The 20,916-nt window shown below is 36.9% G+C and overlaps 1 protein-coding gene across 1 annotated transcript in view; it reads left to right on the top strand.

Moving 5' to 3' along the window:
- LOC145994735 (repulsive guidance molecule B-like) overlaps window positions 1–20,530 on the top strand; it is a 70,322-nt gene extending 49,792 nt beyond the window's left edge. Inside the window, exon 4 of the mRNA XM_083130950.1 lies at window positions 16,052–20,530. Coding sequence (XP_082987076.1) covers window positions 16,052–16,699 — 648 coding nt within the window. The 3' untranslated portion in view covers window positions 16,700–20,530. The remainder of the gene's footprint in view (window positions 1–16,051) is intronic.
- The last annotated feature ends 386 nt before the right edge of the window (window positions 20,531–20,916 follow it).

The raw sequence follows: 20,916 nt of genomic DNA, 5'->3' as shown, positions 1-20,916 counted from the left end.
TGGCAAGTGCTCCCAACCTCAAATTTACTGCAACGCTAGTATTGCAATGAAATTAACGCCACTCTCTGTCCTGTCTGTTTAAATTCGCGAGAGATGGTCATTAATCTCTCACTGAGTGAAGTTAATGTCCAATATTATGAAATAAAATACTAATAATAAATACGTAAATATTTTAATATATTTACTCGAATCATTCAATCATAAAAGCAAATCACTTTCTTCAAGAATTGACTTTTCTCTGCCATCCCTTCTAAATTTCCATCTATTGATTTATACGAGGGGTGCCCAGAAAGTAATTTCCAATTAGTAGGGACATTGATTTTTGGCAAACGCGAAAACCGTGAAAAATGTTAATTGCTGCGAAGTTGTGTTTATGAATGTGCAGTGATGTATGGACACATTTTTCGCCCGTTTGAAATATCAAAATATGTGAATTTGGCATAAAATGCGAATTGTTGGCGTTTTTAGCGATTATTTTTAAAAAAGTCCTAAAACAACGAAAAATTCCATGAAATCCAACTTTCTTGTCTTTTCTAGGCCATCTTTGTGTACATAGAACGTGCAAGTTTTATTCAAGAGTAAACTATGTAATGCTTGTTATACATGGAATAATTCCGACAGCCACATTAAATCATGTATTTCCCACGATTTTTTCAACTTCTATCAAAACCATTTGCATCCAGAACAAAGTGGCAGGGTTCTAACAGGAGATCGAGTGCTTATCTACCGTCACACGGGAGCCACATCTTCAATATTTGTCGCGCGAGATGTGTTTTAAATTACCAAGCTAAGTGCGAACCATCGGCATTTGTCGAGCGAGAAATAATGGAGCTATGTCGTTAGGGCGTCTCACTACCATGCGAGAGACCCGGGGTCGATCCACTGTCGGGGAGAACCGGGATCTTTTTCACCTATTCACATGACCCCCACCTTCAGCCGTGATAAAAAAAAGTGTGGGACCCTAACTCCACACCTCTATACACCTTCTCTCACCTTCCCTCAAAAATCTCTTCCAACATATCAAACTGTCATGAAAATACGTAGATCATGTGACCTACAATTTAAAATAATAGTTTAAAAGCACAATGGAGTATTAAGTTTCGGTATATTTGGAGAAAAATGTTCTAAAACAACGCGAATTTTGGGAAACGTAACACTAACAAGTCCAAAAAAAGATAATGCCAATTTTTGGTACCATAATACGCGTATATCCGTATCTGTCACGTGAGATTGATTGATTTAAATTTTTTGGGTGCGTCACCACTTATGGTCATTATGCACCCTTCAGTATATACGAGGAAAATTCTCTTATCTAAAACCCTTATCTTAATATTAAAAAGAGGGTATGGAAAATATCTTTCCCAAAATAACTTTCAAGATATCAAACTCTCACGAAGAGGCGTAGGCCATGTGACTTACAATTTGAGACAGTAGTTTAAAAACACCATGAAGGTATAATTCCAGATATTTGCCAGAAAATGCGCTAAAATGAAAATGTGAATTTTGGGAAAAACACCACCGAATAGTAAAAAATAAAAATTCACCAATTTGAAAAGAAAATAACAAAGAAATCAAGGTCCCTACTGATTAGGCATAAATAAAACAAGAATATCAGTTGTAATTTATTGCATTAGTAACAGTGAGTCCTAACCTAATTTTCGGCATAATCACCACCGTTGTTCTGGCATTTGTCGTAGCATGGCAATAAAGTTTGTATGTCCATGAGAAATGTGTCTGACAGCAAAAACTGGAACTATCTACCGCAGTGTAGCTGTCAAATCCTTGTCCTGCCAGAAACCTCTTCAGTTAAACAAAGAGATGAAAGTCGGTACGTGCAAGGCCAGTGCTGTACAGGGAGTGGTCAAAGATCTCTCATCTGAAGTGATGCAAAGGGTTCGCGTGTACTCAGCTGTATGGGGTTGTGCACATTCGATTGGCCTTCCGTGAATTGTCTGCACCATCGTCTGACCATACTATCACTCACAACGTCTGGTCTGCACACCTCACACGATTGCTGGTGGCTCTGTGCCAAATTCTGAGCGTGCAAAAATCTGATTACTACACGTAGGCTACATCGCAGTCGGTGGAAGACGGTAAGAACTGCAATCTTTAACCTAGAACTGTCCCAAAACGGCTGCATTGCAACTAACAGATTACAGCTAGATGCCACTTCTTCCTGCCTACATATGTGTGTGTCGCTCTCCGACCACTAGTGCTGCGTATAGGCACCATTGGAGCTTTTTTGAAGATGCCCCTCGTATATGAACTTTCAGAAGCTGTTAAAAACAGAGTGTTAGTGTTCCTGTTTGAATGTGTGGTTAGCTAAATCAGGTACCTATACAATGCTATTCTATAAATTCCTTGCGTTAAATTTCTAATATTTACATACCCTTTTCGTCAGCAATAATGGTATAACTGCATGTTGTCAGTTTCACAGTACTTCAATTGGATATACTCTACTGAAGCAGAAATCCCATAGATAATGTAAGGGAATATGACAGTTTCTTTTGTACAATTCAATTGTTTCACTTACATGCAAGAGTTAAGTTGTTTGCTTTACAGAGAAGAGAGAAGTAGCTTTATGCATCAAAGAATGAGTCCGCACTCATGGTTCTTGCAAGCAGAGGGTTCCAAACCTCAGTGAAAATATCAACATATAATACCGAGTGCCACGTCCCAAGAGTAGCACCAGTCCGGCTTAGGCCAGGGTAGAACATGAGATACTCGGGGCAACTAAAACTGATATATATGTATAATATATATATATCTTTGAGGGTATATCGGCGTCTATCTTCCAAAATCTCCTATTTCTTATCTACAGATAAGGCTTCTTCTGTTGATGCCGGCTCTTCTAATGTAAAAAATACAGGAAGGCTTCTTCTTATAATACAGGAATCAAAATAGGAAGGCTTGTTCTTCCAATATGGGAAAAACTTCTTCTTATAATACAAGAGTCAGTACAGGAAGGCTTCTTCTTCTACCAGTACAGGAAATACTTCTTCTTATAATACAATAATCAATATAGGAAGGCTGCTTCTTCTTCCAATATGGGAAAGACCTCTTCTTCTCAATGTATGTATATGGATCAATACATGACGGCTGCTTCATATAGTATATATATTTTCTTGTAATTGTCACGTCCGCTGACAACTAGTTGAACTATTTACAAGGACACCCTTCTGGTTATTGTTGTTGAGGTCCACACCTAAGATCCTTAAGGTCGATTTCTTTGATACCCTTATAGATATCCCTTGGCAGTCAATATCTATTGGAAACAACTTGAATTTGTTCTCTTCCTTAGAAATATCCCTTTTGAATTCCAATGGATCCGGAACCCATGCTGGTGGCTGAATTATATCACCGCCTTCCTTTCAGCGCTGCGCAAATACGGCCTCACGTGTCTTGCGGCCAGCCCGCTTCCCACGCTTCTTAGGCATCTATATCACTGCGCCGCCAACTATACTTGACAACCAAAAGGGGCAGTTCACGTCCTTTCGCGCCCTCCGTAACCCGGTGCTGGTGCCGCATAGAATGCGCAACTCGTTGTGCTTTGGTGCAGCCTAGGACTTGCCGCAACCAGGGGAAAACAACCCAAAGGGACAGTCAAAGGTTCACGTCCATTCACGCGCTCCTCGACCCGGTGCCGCATAGAATACGCAGCTCGTGCTTTGTTGCAGCCCAGGACTTGGCGCAACCAGGAGAAAACAACCAAAAACTCAGGTGGAAAATCTCCTTCCCAACCCGAGAGTAAAGACCCAAATCTGAAAACGTTTCCTGACGTATTTGATCTTTCTGGTCGTAACGTATGTGTTATCATTTATTCCTATTCCCTTTTTCATAATTCATTATTGTCCTATTACCACAAATCAAGTATTTTATTTTAAATTTACTGCGTGTGATAAAATTCTGTAATTCTTCCCTAGCTTGTGAATTGTAATAATTTTCCAAATTCACTATTTTGCAGTTTGAATTCAAATCATAGAGAATAGAGAAATTAAGTCAATTTCATAGAAGATAATATTGGTACTTAACAAATCCATACCTGGATCTGTATGAGTTTATTATTTCCGTTTGCAAAAACATCGATTTACTTTAGTTTGTAATTGTCAGAGAAAAATGTAAATTTTGTCCTGGAAGACCTGGAAATTCAGGGAATTTCATTTCTGCTTGTTTGTAGCCACCCTGATGTTGCATATGTATTGGCTTATTTTATGTCACTCAGTGTTGCGTATGTGTAAAACATATGTTGATTGATTGATTGATTTGTTGTTTTAAGTCCACTTTATGCACAGAAAGGATAATCGGGACTGGACCTACAGTTGAAAGTGGGATCCGAACCACTATGTGCCTCCACCGGGTATCAAACCCGGGACCCCTTGATTTAAGACATATGTTGCACATGAAAGTTATACATGTTATGTACAAGAAGAATCATCTTCAGAATGTATTTATCATTCATTTTCTGCCATTCAAAAATACAGATTTTGTACTTGTTTTCCATTATTAGCTAATGTGAAATTGAACACGTTGAAAAAATATTTCAAATCGTTTGCTCCAAACAAATGCTTTAGCACAGACTTCTACCCCCTTTTTGCGTAATTTATGAGAATCACGTCTTTGATACCACTACTACTAATACCACTAGTAATAATAATAAAAATAATGTAATTATTATCATTATTATATATTAATATAATATTACAGTATTATATATAATAACAATAATGTAATTAGTCATTATCTTCTTATTATTGGTACGTTTACCCTGGTACTTGCCCCCCCCCCCAGACAAAAATTCGTGGTTGCGCCTCTGACCTCACCCCACCGAGAATCAATTCTAACCTACACTTGCATTGTTTTATGTAAACAATATATAGTAGCGTAAACAGGAACTAAGCTGATTTCCATGTTCTAAATATTAGCGTATTGTTTTGCAAAAATAGGGGTCCAAGCTGGAATAGGTGATTATTATTGTATATAGTTTACCTCCGATTGCCACGGTAAACTGAACGATCAAATATGAGGAATAAGTGAATAAACGAATAAAACAAAACCTATTATCTTGGGGGATCTAGGATTCATTATTCTGTCGAAATACCACATTAGATCCATGGTGCTCTTGCTCTGCTGTGGAAAAAGCCATATCATTCCAGCTGAAATGAGTGAAGTCGTGCTGTACTGGTTACCCTTTCCACTGAAATCATTACCATATTTAACTGATCCATAATCACCATTTCATCCCCGTTATCGCTACTAACGACAAGTGATAAGAGACGCATCGTGAGTGTGGTGCTGATCACATCGTCTCCACTTTGGCCGACCTCTGTGGCGTAGTTGGTAGGTTCTTTGCGAGTGTCCATCATATCATCACTAATATTAGCGATTAGCCAAAAGTGTCAGAAAAGCGAAGTAACAAAAAACAAAATCAGAATCTTATCATGTGTGGGTACAATGCGGTTACAAGGAATAGCCCCCCACCTTTGTTTTTAAACCTTCTTCACAAGACATCAAAAAGAGAGGTCTAGTAGAGCCATCGAAGACCATAGGAGCACACACACACACAAAGTATGCAACTTGACCATTGGAGTCTGTTGCCGATGTGATGAGAACCATCGAGATATTTGTAGTGTTATATATTTCTTAGAAACTCGTGCTGTGTGTGTGGGAGACATGAATCGAATTATACTCTCCTGGCAATTTCATGCCTATAAGAAATGTAATGGCATTTGCAACTATTATACATTGACTAGGACAAGGGAGTCTTCCTTTTTCTTTTAAAGAAGTATTGAGAAGGATGGATGCATGTTGAAGGACACGATGGTGTCGATTACAGATTAGAGCAGGATAATCGAGAAGATATACGAGCAGAGGGCGGAGAACCGGATCGAATACTGCAAAACCGGAAAGCGAATGCTGAAGTATATGGTGAACAAAAGAATATCTGCAAGATAATACGTAATATCGTTGAACATCCGAATATTCATGTACAATCTTAATTGGAAATTATCCATTGTCAAAATAAGGTTGCATACTAATTAAAAACCATTGTGCCCTAACATTCAATCGAATAACCCTTTTCCGTCCATTATACGCCTATGTATGCGTCTACAAATTTTCTGAATAATTTACTGAATCAGTTAATAAATCGCACCACACACGAAACCATCGTTACTATTGTTGCTTCATAGGAGCCAACATTACTCACTGCAGACATTAGTTTCGGCACCTTGCGAATCGTCATCATCTTCACGAAAGTTTACACCAACTTGGTCTGGGACCCGGGTTCGAATCCAAGCCTGGGCATAGTGTTATTTGTGTCCCGTCATAAATTAATCATATCACTCATTCTCATCTTCGCGATTAGTCAAAAGTGGCAGAGAAGCGAAAAAAAATGAATCAAATCAATCAATGGAAGAACAACTTCTTCTTGGATTGCCGGCAGGACACCAAATGTTGCAGAGGCCGAAGTTTATCTCATTACGATTGAGAGTGACCCTTCATCAATTTCATCTAACCATCAACCATCCTCATTGTCGCGATTAGCCATAAACGTAAGAAAATCGACGGTAAGTAACAAAAATACAAATTATCTCGCTAAAAGACCTTCTTTACTGTTTGTCGGTGTAGCAACTTGTTGATGTTGCATTTTTCACATGGGTCGTTGTTAGTCTGACCTCTGAGTCAAATCCCAGGACACACCATTCGTCCGGTAGCAGAAAATGGGAAGGAAATAGATCACACTAAAATAGTTTCCAAACTGAAGGTCACATGGTGGACAGACGTATCAGTTATTATTTCAATGATGTCGGCCACAGTTTCAACCCAATGGTACGGTTGGCCATTTCAATTTCAGAGATACACTGCAGACTGGAGTGAATTGACAAATTTAGCAGTGCAATGGGCAAAGTTAATACGTTTTAGAATCCTGATCCAGTAGAGTTGAGCATGAAATGGCAATTAGTGACTCACAATATATGGGGGGTTCATGCAATGGTCGAAACAGAAATTTTTATTTTTCATACGGTACTGTTAAATCTCACTATCAAATGCTTGGAATATACTATATTAAAAGACACTTGGCATTGCCATCGGTTTGGTACCTTACCCAAGTGTCTAGGAAATGCAGTTTATCCACTTTGAATTGTATTAAAGGTAGTTGACCGGCTCGTGTCCAAAGAAGTATTGCCTCGTAAATATGGGCGGAGTTTGAGCTTCTGCTTTGGGGGGGGGCCAGACTCTGGGAGAAGCATATGATGTACCTGAGGGTTATTGAATATCACCTAGTTTATAAGGGGTCCGGAGGCCTTCCCCCGGAATTTAAAAAAAAATAAAAACAACAACTTAAAAACACAGTTTTAGGCCTTTTAGATTTGAAAATGTTAAGTTTCCTCGCTTAAGTAAACAAATATTAATTAGTATATTAGTTATCAGTTTTATAATAAGCAAAACAGTACGATTATTGCATTTTGCATTTCATTATTTTTTTATTAATACAATACTCGTATTACTTTATAAAAGTTACGGTACAATAGTAAGCTTCAGAAATTTTAGAAAAATTAAATTAAAAGCTTCTTTTGATGCTTCAACAGTAACTGTTGACTCAACACAGTCATTTTACGATTTTTTTCTTCAAACTGCACCTCAATCAAATCGTCTATGTTAATTGTTTTAGCAACATCTGATTCAGAGTATAAGATCATTAAATTGTTCAATTTCTCTTGACCCATTGTGCAACGCAACCAGATGTGGATTCGCCTCATAACAGAAAATGTTCTCTCACAAGTGCCCGCTTGTAAGAACTACTCGCTATTGCGGCGCAGTTACCATCATGCCAAACGTCAAGATTTGCGGTATGGCTTCATAACAAAAATGTAGTAACTGAACTTATTCGTGTTATTTTTTTTAGTATTTTTTAAGTTGGGGGGCAGGCCCCCCTGGCTCCTCCAGAACTCCGCCTATGCTCCTAAACTGTATCGCCAAGAATGTGCATTTGTGTTCTTTTCTACATATAGCAACTTTTAATAATAAATTAATCTTGAGTTAGCAGAGTTAATTGCTAGTTGTTTCTGAAGGTTATACTAGATCAATTACATTTCAGTAATAAAAATTACTAATATAAGTTAAACAAATCACCAAAAATTTGGTTGCGTGGGACTGACAACTTCAATTTCCGAGGAAGACAAATAAAATAATCGTTAATCGGCCACCTAATTTATTGTATAGACCTTCCAACTTTTTTTTAATGAAATTGTCTTTATTCACAGACTATGATAGATTTTCAATGAAGATACTCTTTAGTATTACAATTACGTATATCCGCCCCAAAATTAACGAATTTAAAGCAAATACAAAAACTTGGTTTTATTCCATTGTCACAATCAGGTGAGAGCCCAGTCAACAAAATTTCTGGCTGGCAATCGATTCCGTTGCGGTGTCACTGTATTGCCTTCATTCTTGTTAACCGTACGCGAGAATGCCTTTTTTCCTGACTGCACTTTGTTATTTTCCTTGAGAACTGCAGTTTGTCTGTGGAGGGAGGAGCGAAATGTGTACCTGAGCTTGTTCAGACATAACAGCACATAAGCAGTTTCATAATCATTATGTTTTTTCCCAATTAAACGAAATAACAATTATTAACCAGTTCTGGCAAAGGCATTGCCTCGAGACAGTGGAAATAAGGTCACAAGTGTGCATTTGTCCGCGTGAGCATACGTGTTAAAAGTTGTTCCTGAGAAGGAAAAAAAAGGAACAAGTTAAACGAGCAACCAGCTTTCTCTGCCAAGCCGTGAAAAAGTAACTGCACCTGGCAACGCTGTGGTCAAGTCTGTGTGATTGTGTGTGTGTGAAGGGAGGGGACTCGAATTATAATGAAGTGAACCTTGTTTAGCTCGTGGCAAGCGACGTTGCCAGCTAAGATCTCGTCGATGGCATTATAGATAGGTCTAGCAGCTGTCGTGTAATCATCAGTTCTTAAACACCAGATGCCGATTGAAAGAGGTTGAATTTGCGTTTGAGAAATCCGTGTCCATTTTTGCCTCCGCGCTGTCATGGCTCGAGCTCCGGGTGACGGTGTGTGCAGCGAAGTGGCAACGCGCACCTCAAATGAAAGCCATCTTACTGTCTCCTTAATACCATAATTGTAGAGACAAAGAGGGAATTGCTGGAGAAGACAGTCATTTCGTTACTCTCTCAGCACTTATCTGGACACCATTGGGTCACTGATCTGCCGTACAATTTCCGGTGGCAGCTTTTCCCCCCTCCCAGGTGTCGAGGCTATTAATGGAAATGCGATAAAAGCAATGTTCTTGTTTCCCTAAATCATTTTGCTCCACAGGTACTTGGCTGCGGAAATTGACGAGCATTATTTATGTCGTTGCGCTCTTCATTCATTCCTTACGGAAAACTATTGCAGAACATGCTGTAACAACTAACCAGACATGTCCTGTTGCTGAGGGTCAAGCCAAGCCTATGTAGGAAGGACGTGGGCATGGAAATTACAAGGCAAGCACAATTTCCTTTTAAGGTTGCGTCAATTCTGGCTGCCTCCAGTAAACAGCTGAATGAATAATTTCAACTTGTTAATTATACGGCTTGGAAAGAAAACACAGAATTTCATCGTGGCGACAAGAAAACTACACCTGGTCTGACGAGCATTACAGTATGTTGATTTCATTTTGCATTTGTAATTTTCGATGTTTGAGTTGTTCGACCGCCGTTCCTGCGACTCACCGTGTAGGGTGGCTCATAAATGAAATCTTTGTTTTCCCTTGTTTTTCAACCTGTAGTAACTTAGTTTTTCTTCGTTTTGAAGAACTACTCCTATATTTGAAATCATGCAAGGAGAGGGGGAAGAGATGTGTTTACAATTTCTGATTTTCAATTCAATACTTATAATAGGAATTAGTTTAAATGTCTGTTTAACTGAAATTATAAATTAGCTCACCATGAAATTACTACTAACATGTAGGACTTGTTTTGGCAATAACACAGAGAAGTTTGGAAAAGCAGGATAAGAAAGTGTATATAATAACTCTCTGGCTCTCGCGGTGTTTAGGAATGGCACCTTAACACGAAATGCAATATAAACTTAAATTGTTCTATTGTAATCAGATCTCCTAATGCACCAGTAATTAGGAGCATTAATTATTGAGCACCTCAAACTTAGACACTGAAATAATTATTTAGACTGTAATAGTGTAGTTACAGTGAGAAGGTAAATATTTATAAAAAGGTTCTCTCGGGCTATCGACCCAGGCCGATTTCCCGAGAGAACCTTTTTATCATTCGTCGGCAGGAAAGAGAAAAAGAAAGAAAGGAGAAGGGAAGGGGGGGATAAAGAGGAAAGGAAAAAAGGGAGGAGAGAGAGAAAGAAGAAAATGGTGTGGGTGTCCTCCCCTCTCTCTCTCCTGAAAAAGGAAGTTAGCGATAAAGGAAAAGAACAAGGGGGGGGCGAACCGCCGCTCTTTCTTTCTTTCTATGACCTTCCCCTTTCACCTCTTTCTCTCTCTTTCCCTTCATTTGATCCTCCCACAAAGAGAGAAGTCCAATGAAGAAGGAGAGAGAGAGAGAGAGGGAGAGAGGACACTCTCTTCTTTTCTCTATCTGGTGAGATGGAAAGAGAGAGAAAGGGAGAAAAAGAAAGTGGGAAAAAGTTGCCCCCCTTCTTCTCTCTCTCTCTCGGAAAGAAGAAAAGAGAAGACAGAGAGAGAAGGGGTCTTTCTTCTTTCTTGGAAACTCGTCCATCACAGTTTCAAGACTTACTTCAGGCAATTTTTTTTTCTCAGAAATATGAATGAAGGCACCAGTAGTATTGTCCCTCGAAAATTAGTGCCTCCCCAAAATGTCAGGTTTATTAAAATTTACAAGTTATGGTATTTTTATATTTGTTAACCTCCTGGGACCTGAATAACTAAAGAGTATTTTATTTGATTTCTTAAATACAACAGCTATTTAACAAAATAGTCCTATACTGAATACTGGGATGGAAAACTTTTAGATTCTGCCCCCCCCCCCCCAAAAAAAACAGGCACCAAGTTACGCTTATGTATGTGTAGACATACAGATACAGATAGTTACTCTTGCACAGGCATAGATAGATAAGTTACCTCCTGCACATTGCAACATTCCGTGAAAACATATGGAAGGAAGTGTGGAAGTACGGCCTCGCATATCTCAGCCATTTGTAGAGATGATATGATAAACACCACGCTCCTGCCTCCTCCTCTTTACGATTACCCGAAGGTGCCTATTTATTAGAGGCTGGGTGAGCCCCAGAGCCAATCCACACGGATATTCTTATAAAATTCCCCATTCTGTAATCGCACATCCCGAGAATTGAACCCGGGTTTCCCAAAAAACTGGATCACGTGTCCATTACCACTGGGGAAGATAATCTTGACGCAGCTTGGGAGGAGTGGTACTAGCCACTATAAAACAATGTGAACCTAGTCTTCATCATAAATTTTCGGGCAACAAGAATTTGAACAACTCCATCCGGTGACACGCCTACTGAACATCTTTAGTTCACTTTCGGAATCACTCAAAGAACATTTTTTGACGTCGGCACTGACAGGAAGATGTAGCTGTACTAAGGTTACAAAATGCATTGTGCAGGTCTAAAAGAAAATGAACGAATGTAGCGATTGCCGGTTTGACGTACCTGGTACTGTTTTTCCACCTCTGTAACCCCACCAATTTTCATGACACCCCAATTTTTTTTCATAAGTACTTGATTTAGGATTGTTTTCCTGCAAAATTTACAATCACGCCATTAAAATTGTACTCCCGAGTTGCAAGTTATGGTCATTTGAATTTGACTTCATATTATTTTATAACGTCAATGCAGTACAAATAAAGAATTAATCAACGTCTTCCATTTTTTCTGTCCAAACGGTTTAGAATTTCGAGATTACTTTAATAAGCGTAGGATGTAAGACATGCAATGCAGGGAAATGTAGGGAGAAGGTGCAGTAGACTTCAAGGACAACTTTGGAACAAGAGTTTCATATCCCTATCATTCCGCACAAAGACAAGCTCCTATGCGTACCCCCCCCCCAAACAAAGACCTTTTGAAGCAGAACTGATGCTGCCAAGATTACTGTTGCAGTCAGGAACGCAACCCCTGTACACGGCGTGCTGGTTTAACAGCGCGGTGTTCAACTTATGCATAGTGCAAAAGATGGATGATAAAATGCCGTGATATTCACTGCGCTATCATACAATTCTTTCGTGCTGCACGAAATCCTTTCTGGTTGGCAGAAGTATTTTTTCTTTTTCCTTTTCAGCCTTTGGCATGCATGGAAGACAGATGAGAGATGGAGGGAGAGAAAAGGTTGTGAGTGTGTGCGTGTGTATATATGTGTGTGTGTTTGTGGTGCGCCCACTTTGTTTCGTGTTCAACATATTAACCTTGAATGCGAGCAGAAGTAATGTTAGGCCATTCCACCTGAGCGTCAAACTTCCTTAGGAAATATGCTCCCAAAGTTAGTACTAATGGTATAGATGTGTTCTGATCAAACAGAGATATACGTCGAAAGAAAATCGTGCTATAGGGCATCTGGTTGCATTTTTTGTGACTAAAAAAAAAAAGTGCGCACATTTTTTTTCCCGCAAATGTACCCAGGATTTACCTTTTCTGTTGTGGCGTAATAACGTCAGTTCATTGTTTTGGCCTTTTTGATTGCGTGAAGCTTTTCCTTTTCATGTGAAGAAAAAACCTAGACATGAGCTACGTAATTTGCATCCTGAATGTGTAATATGCGCATCATTCTTTGTTTTATAGAATTAGTAAGCAATCACATTGGAAGCTCCTTTACACAAGACGTCCTTATCACATTGGAGAGGGTGTGGCGATTTTTTATATCAACCACAACCTACAATCCTATCCTCAAAAATGAAATTTTAAGGCGTGGTTTAATGGTTCCACAACAAAGGCATTCCCCCCCCCCCCTTAGAGAGTATTTATTAGGGAGTAAATCCAACTCGTAGTACTCATGAAATCCTATTTAATTCAATTCAGGATAAATTTGTTGATACATTTGACACGAATTGTTTCAAGTCTTGTTTTTATTATCAAAAGATATTAGCGAAGATGTGAGAAGTTAAACCCATATGTCTACTAAAGAACGAAGAGAATTGCAATTTTAATGCTTGACGGAACAGCGAAATGGTTGAAGGCAGTTAGTTACATGCGATAATAGGGATCTTACTTTCGATCCCCGATGTGGAAGTTATGAGTTCCGAACTATTTTTTGTCTCTGCTTTTCTAAAGGCAATTCTGTTGTTAAGATGATTAAAGATTATAATCAGTTCTCGAAAAAGGGGTGGGGGGCGACGAATGCAACCCCCTCCAGTTAGGAGAATTTACGTTAGCATCCCCCAGCCAGCAATTTCCGCTTCGACCACCGGATATAATTTTACATAAACCACAGATCTCTACTTACCAGACCGGAACCTGTGCCTTTTACATGGTCAACTTGAAGCCAAAAATTTCTAAGCTAGGTGATACAAACATGGCCGCAAGCGTGCCTTCATACAAATAGCTTGAAGAGTCAGGAGTCGACCCATTTCGCCAAAAGAACTGTAGATTTTTGGTGTACTGTACTGTACAGAATCTAATTATAGGGTTGCTTGTTAGAACAGAACGTGGATCAAGTTGTCTTTTGCTCGACAGCATATTGTTTTATTCTAGCGCAGTTCTTAGTTCACACTGATGGAGTACTCCTCGAACAATTAAAACTGCAATTATAACTGTTCTTTTGTGGATATGTGACAATCCCTTTGTCAGATACAGAGTTTTGAGTGCCAAATTAAATTGATTGCTTCATTTGGTTTATTTTAGCTCGCTTTTTGTCATATTTAGCTAATCGCGAAGATGAGGATAATGATTAAATTGATGGAGGGACACTCACAAAGAATGCCCATGCCCAAGCTGGAATTCGAACCTAAGACGTAGCATGTACTGAATCAAAAGCTGAAGGTTTGTTGAAAACTTGAGTTCAATCAAGTTATGCTTCAGGCATCTTTATGAAAAAGAATGCTGGATTTCGTAGAAAAATGGAAAGTAATAGCTTTAGCAATCAAGGAGTTCCTGTACATGCTACTGCTCATGCCAAACAAATCTGAAACAAAATATTTATCACTATTTGATCAGCGTAATCCGGTCGAGACGACCTACTATAACGGCTGGGGATACGTCGGGCTGACCCCCCGACTATTCCAATACTGGTTGAAGATCTCCACGCTTAGAGGTGACGAAGGAAAGTGTGGGAGGGAGACCGGCAGTCGGTAGGTATGCCAAGGCCCTTCATGGGCTGTCGCGCAAAGGATTATTATTATTTGATCAGGGCGTCAGAGAGGTATGATTTGATATTATAAGGAACCTTGTGAACCCTTTTTTCCTTGAAAATTTCTGGCACATGTTATTTCCACTACCTATCACTGTCAATACACCTTTTCTCATGAAATTTCCATCTTATCGATTTATGCAATGATGATTGCATAAATGGAAAGTGAATATAAAATATAAATATGAAAAATTTTGTTACAATCTTTAAGCCTGTCTTGGTATTCTAATTTAAAAACTTGGTTGTAAAACATGGTAAGTGGCATTTTGGTAATTTTTGAGTTTCAAAGTAAAATATGCCATCCTTCAGTTTTCGAGTAAAATTACCAAGTCATACAATTTGCATTGGACTCAATGAAGCCTTGTAAAATTGGTAAACACAACACGAAAACAATTTATCTACAGTGTAGCTTCTAATAACGTTTTTCATAATGAACTCAGAAATGACCAAAATGCCACTTACCATGTTTTCCACCCAAACCCTTCAATTGTTAAAATGCTTTGAAATAAGGAGGCTGAGAACGAGAAACAATCTTCAAAAGCATATTGTGTTTAACTTTTTACTTTTCTCTTTTCTGAGTGTGCATTACTTGAATGTTTAACAATATGTTATGTAATGTTAAATAATTCATTTATAATTGTAATGTTATGGTCACTTATCTTTTTCCACGTACAATCCCTATATGACAGAAAAAAATATACATCAGTTACTATGTTTACATAAACTTCTAAACAACTCATTAGACTCCTCTCAACTGCTCTCAGAAATCCCTTTTTATATATAGCATATAGTAAGGTAAGACCGTGGAGAGGGCTGTTTCAAGTACCGAGAGCTCTAACAAAGTCAGCCAATGTGGCACCCACTCGGAAAATGTGTAGGTTGTATATCGAAGTTGCAAAATCATATGATAAGGTGGACATCTTCCAAAGCTTACGAAAGTTCAAAAGGGAAATTGAAACTTACTTTCAAAACAAGATTTGACGTTATTTAGCAGTTCAGTCATTTTCTATGTACATACTTGGTTTATTCAGGTGAAAGAATTAATGCTAAGGACCAGTTTTTTGCTAGTTACTAACATTATTTCTATACCTATTCATTCATGTGTAATACGTGGCTCATGTGTTTTTTCTTTGGTTGTTTTTCCTCTGTACCTATTATCATCATATCCTAAGTAAGATTTAACCTCACTTGTCAGGTTGTTACTTTTTATTCCTTTTTCATATTAATTTTTATATTACTTTAACACATCATATTATTGTACCTTATCGATTCTATTGATTGCATATTCTGTGCAACAAACAATGTGATAATACAAGATACTGTAAATGGGCATTTGTCTATAGTGTCATGTCTTTAAATATATAAATAAATAATATACTTGTTTTCTACTGCACTTTACCTACTTTATTTGTTTACGCAGATGAGTTCATGAATACTTCAATTAAATGGTAGTTAAAAAGGAATTAAAATATAGCATTCTCACTCTGCTATTTTATCAAATACAGTTACTATTATGCATTATTGTAACTTTGGTACAACTGTGTGTATATCAATCTGATAAATAACATGCATTAATTACAAATCATTTGAAATGTTTCCTTTTTCAATATGCAGTGAAAATAATTCCAATTTTTTACTACTGTAATGTTGTGGTTGCTGTATATGCACGTACAAAGTATTAATTTATAAAATTTATATTTTTTCAGGTGACTGTGATTGTGAAAGGTGGCAGCACAAAATGCACCTCTGAGAAGACATATGAAGCTCAGAGTGACTACCTTCCGCCAGCCTTCATCGATGGAACTCAGAGCTCAGGACCAGAGCAAAGTGTGAAGCTGGTTGTGCAGGAGCAAGGGGCAAGAGTGGAAATCAGAGTGAGGTACATAGATACTGTTATAGTCATTCGAAGAGTGGGTGGTTATTTGGCATTTGCCATGAGAATGCCAGTCGAACTGGTGGAACAATCTGAGCAGCGGGATGAGTTACAGCTTTGCGTGCTTGGATGTCCGACAAAGGAGCAGCTCAATTCAAATAAAATTAGTGAAAGTGTGATCCCATGGGAATCAGCACTTACCAAGTGTCGATCTTGGAATGTTACTGACAATTATTTAGACTGGTGTTTCTTCGACCTCATGACTACGGGTGATCCCAGTTTCAGTGAGGCTGCGAGATCAGCACAAGCTGACATGCTTGAACTTGATCCAGAATCAGCTTCGAAATTACCTAACCGTACAGACTTGTTGCCGGAAGTAGGACAGGTAGACGAACAAGTAACAGGTGGTTCATCCCGAAAATCATTGCAAAGGACGCTTAGTTGTATGCTGATACTAATGATGAGGTTTTTCGTTGTATAGTTGTGAATTTCTGTGCGAAAAAATGCATTGTGCGTGTGTATGTGTGTTTTAAGTATGTGTGTACATAGATAATTTGGTGGTTAGTGGATGAAACTAGTGTGATCTCATAGAAGAGAGAATCTGTGCTGTGTGTTTTTTTATAAACCAGTCAAAAATGAAATGTTGGTGCCAATTTTGCTTTGTGCATTCTTTATGAAATGCAGTTTCCTTTGTTGCCCTTCCTCTGTTCTTTTCTGTTTTATGACGACTCGATGTACAAATTGTATATATATGCATTACAAGTAGAAAGTCTTGTATCATTGCGTATCAAACATGTGACTTCTGATGTACAGCTTGGAACATATACATATGTCTGTTCTAATCAAGATAAAAGAGCTGAAAAAGCAGCCTTGCAATAACTACAAAGTTACTTTTACCATGCATTTCACATAAAACTGTTCATAATATACCTGCCAACTAAAACAAACTACATTATACCATTTTGCCTAATTATATTTCTATGAAACAAATAACCTCTTACTAATGTACAGGTTGTGAATTTAGCTGTATATGTGATGACATTTGTGATATTACTCAGCAGATTGTGAAAGAAAGTGAACATGCTATTTGCTTCCAAAGCTTGTCTTAGCCCGTTGTATTGAACACTAATGTTGGAGTTTTCAGTTAGCTAAAAAGAATTGAAATGTCTATATATATGTGTGTGTGTGTGCATGTGTGTATTAATTTTCAAATAGTCTTGCATATTATACAGTTTACAGAAAAAATCACAAGTTGTTAAATATATATGTAATTTAAGAATTTCACTTAAGAGCAATTGAATACCTTTTTTTACCACATCAAGAGTTTATTTTCAGTATACAGAAAATTTTTGTAACCAGCTGGTACCTATTGAATCTGTTGTGCCTGTACACTGTATTGATGCGATAGAAATTATTACTCATTGATGCTGGTTTGTGAATTTTCAACCAAGAGAAAAAAGAAATATGCAAGTAAGCTACCCCAAGTCATTTCTTTAAAAGATGTTAACAGAGTACATAAACAGTATTAAAGTGTTGACTTTCAAATTTTGGTAGCTGCATAAGGTTTGTTTGTGCTTTAGTGCCATGTTCTTTTAAGGTGCTGAAATTGAAATATAACCAACCAAAGTATCTAGGTCATTATTAGTTTATCAAAATAATATTCACACCATAGTTCAATAAGCCTTTGATGCCATGTCACTTACATATTGCATTTCAAAAGGATTGGTTTAGTGCAAATGTTGTACTATTGTTGACAGACATAATATACATAGTATAAATATTTGAAATTATATATACACACTAACATTACACTTCTGGGACTACATTTTACTGTTTTCTTCATACTGTTTAAACTGCACAAAATAATCATTATCAAACCATTTAACCAATCAGTAGTTTTTAGTGCAGTAATGTAATTGTTTGATGTAAGTTTTGCCCTTAAATAAGAGCAATTTTTTCATGATAAATTTTGAGAGCAGTTGAGAGAAATTTGCAAAATGCTGTTGAACAGGTATGTTGCAAATTTCAGATATTGCGAGACTTAATTCATGCCTAAGTGCATATGAAATTTGAATTTATATCAGCACGTGATAATTTATTTTTGGTCAAAGGTGAAATTCACATTCAAAATTTCAGAACTAACACATGATTTTCCCATGATGACACTGCATGCAGCAGGGATATGAATGCATGTTTCGTTCTCCCATGCTCCTCCAACCATGCCATAACCTATTGTAAAAGCCATTATACTCCTGTATTGCCAATGCAGCAGTGTAACCACAGTACTGGTACTGGTCTTGCAGTGGCCTTGAAGTAGCTGTGAAATTAATTGTCGGCTATTATGTAATAAAAGTGTACAGTTCTTGGAGCTAAACAAGTATTTTATCTTATAATGACTGCTTAATCAGTGAATGAAAAAGAAAGAAAATGCTTAAATTTAAATTTAGATTGAAAAGCCATGAAATAAGTTATAGGTATATGGGTTACTGTTGATGTATTTATGTGGTTCTTTTGTGTAATTATATGCTGTTTCATAAATTCATGCAAAACCACCAAGGGTCAATGTTTTAATCCGAAACATACTGCCCACATACCATATTTTTTCCAATCCCAATAAATTGAAAATAATAGGCTTTTCATGTCCCAAATGGTAATTTTTATACCAACCTTATTTTACTTATTCAACTTTTATATAACCTTATTTGTTCTCGTAACTTATTTGTTTATCTTGTGGAAAGACCATTTATTTATTTCTTTATTAAGATAAGAAGGAAGTATCTGTGAAAATAGGTTATAATGATATCGTTTATGTTATTGAACCTATATGAACTTTTTTTTTAATGTTCAATAAAATAGCATTTTTCCATGAATAAACTCTGCCAGAAGATTTGGAATACTCTTTAAGTTTGGCTACCAGAAATGTGGATTGCAAAGTTAAAGTATTACAAAACCAGGTCATTGGTTCAAATTTTGTCTGGTTGTGAAGCCATGCTCATATCCTCAAAGAAAAAGATGTTTGTTTACTTTTTTTTCCCCCACTAACTACAGAATGAAAGGTGAAAACTGCACATCAGATTCCTATGATGATTTAGACACTTGAGTTATATTGCATACAAGCATTCCATTATAATACTGATGTAAAGATTTATACAACCACATTTATTACTTCATTTTTTTCTGTACAAACCCTGTTTTTATGCAATTTAAATTAAAGAAAATGTTGATTACATGAATTGCATTTTTACACTTTTTTGCATTGTGTTTTCGAGACAATTTTGTTTTAATTACTTCTGACAACAAATTGTGATTTTAGAAAAGGTATTAATTGTTCATTGTGCGGAAACATTACTCCATTAAACTTACATTAAAATCATGTAGCAAGATGGTGTCGATTGTGTTAAAAGAAGACTCGCTCTATTATATTCATAAACTTATATAAAAAAAAAAAGACACAATGACCTGCTCAATGTAGGTTCATTCAATAATTTCAATTCTCATTGTTAGTTTTAATTTGTAAAAGTGAACACTGATGTAACATCTAGCATAATTATCTATGGTGGTAACAATCTATGTTCTTTTAAAACAAATGAATTATTCATGGTAATAGTAGCATATATAGAGAACATGCTTTTTGGAATTCCAAAACATTGTTGAAATATTTCACTAACAATATAGTAGCACTGAAAATATATAATGCATTAGAATATGTTTCATTAATTTTGGCTATTGATATAAATATAGTGTAATCAGTTCATAAAAATGGTAAGTCAGTTGGCCCATATGTACCTTTGCCACAAGATATTAAAACACAACATTGTCTTCCTTTTTCACGTAGTGTAAGTGCAATTTGTCAAGATGCACTACGAAAATAGCACAAATATTGCATTGATTTTATTTGGCAATTTGATGTAGTCTCAACGATAGTTGCTTGTGTCATAAGTAATGTGATATATTGTGCTCATCTTTTTATGCAGAGTGAGATAATTTCTCATTAGTTGTAGTTGGCAGGTATTTTGAACATACTGAATGACAGGCTTATCTTGAATTTTAAAATATTCTCTGTAATAATGACAAGTTTAAAAAGCTGGTATTGAATCTGTTGTGATTGTACACTGTATTGATGTGATAGAAATTATTACTCATTGATGCTGGTGTGTAGTTACTGTCCAGTATCATTAGTTGTCATGTGAAAATTTAAGTTGACTGTCGTTCAGGAAAATGTCTTCGGATAATCTAATAAAAAATGGGAAAGAAAAATATGTAAATGACTCTTCATTATTAAAGTGTACATGTGCACATTGCTTGTGGAGTAAACAATTTTTAAAACAATCTGATTAGTTCATTGATACCAAATACATGTTAAGAAATATGCCAAAGCCAATGGTGGAGTAGTATCTCTTCTCCTTTTGAAAAAGTGCTATATCATCAATATTTTGGAAAAAAATCATCTTAAAATTCCTTCTATAATATTCATATGAATCTTAATGTAATTTTTCAGATTTGGAATATCATCATGTTTTTCACCCCCCCCCCCCTCCACTGTCCCTGTCCCCCTCTATATATCATTGCCCATTGTATTCATTGTACATTTAAAAGTGTAGGTAAGGAAGTATTTGCTTCATTTCAGACCTTCTTGGATGTCAAGGAGAAGTCAATATTTACACTTTTGTTCATTGATGATTTCTTGCTAGTTTTAGA

This window comes from Lepisma saccharinum, chromosome 11 (genome assembly GCF_977018435.1).
Source record: "Lepisma saccharinum chromosome 11, izLepSacc3.1, whole genome shotgun sequence".
Lineage (NCBI taxonomy): Eukaryota > Metazoa > Arthropoda > Insecta > Zygentoma > Lepismatidae > Lepisma > Lepisma saccharinum.
This window is presented reverse-complemented; position numbering and strand designations above follow the sequence as displayed.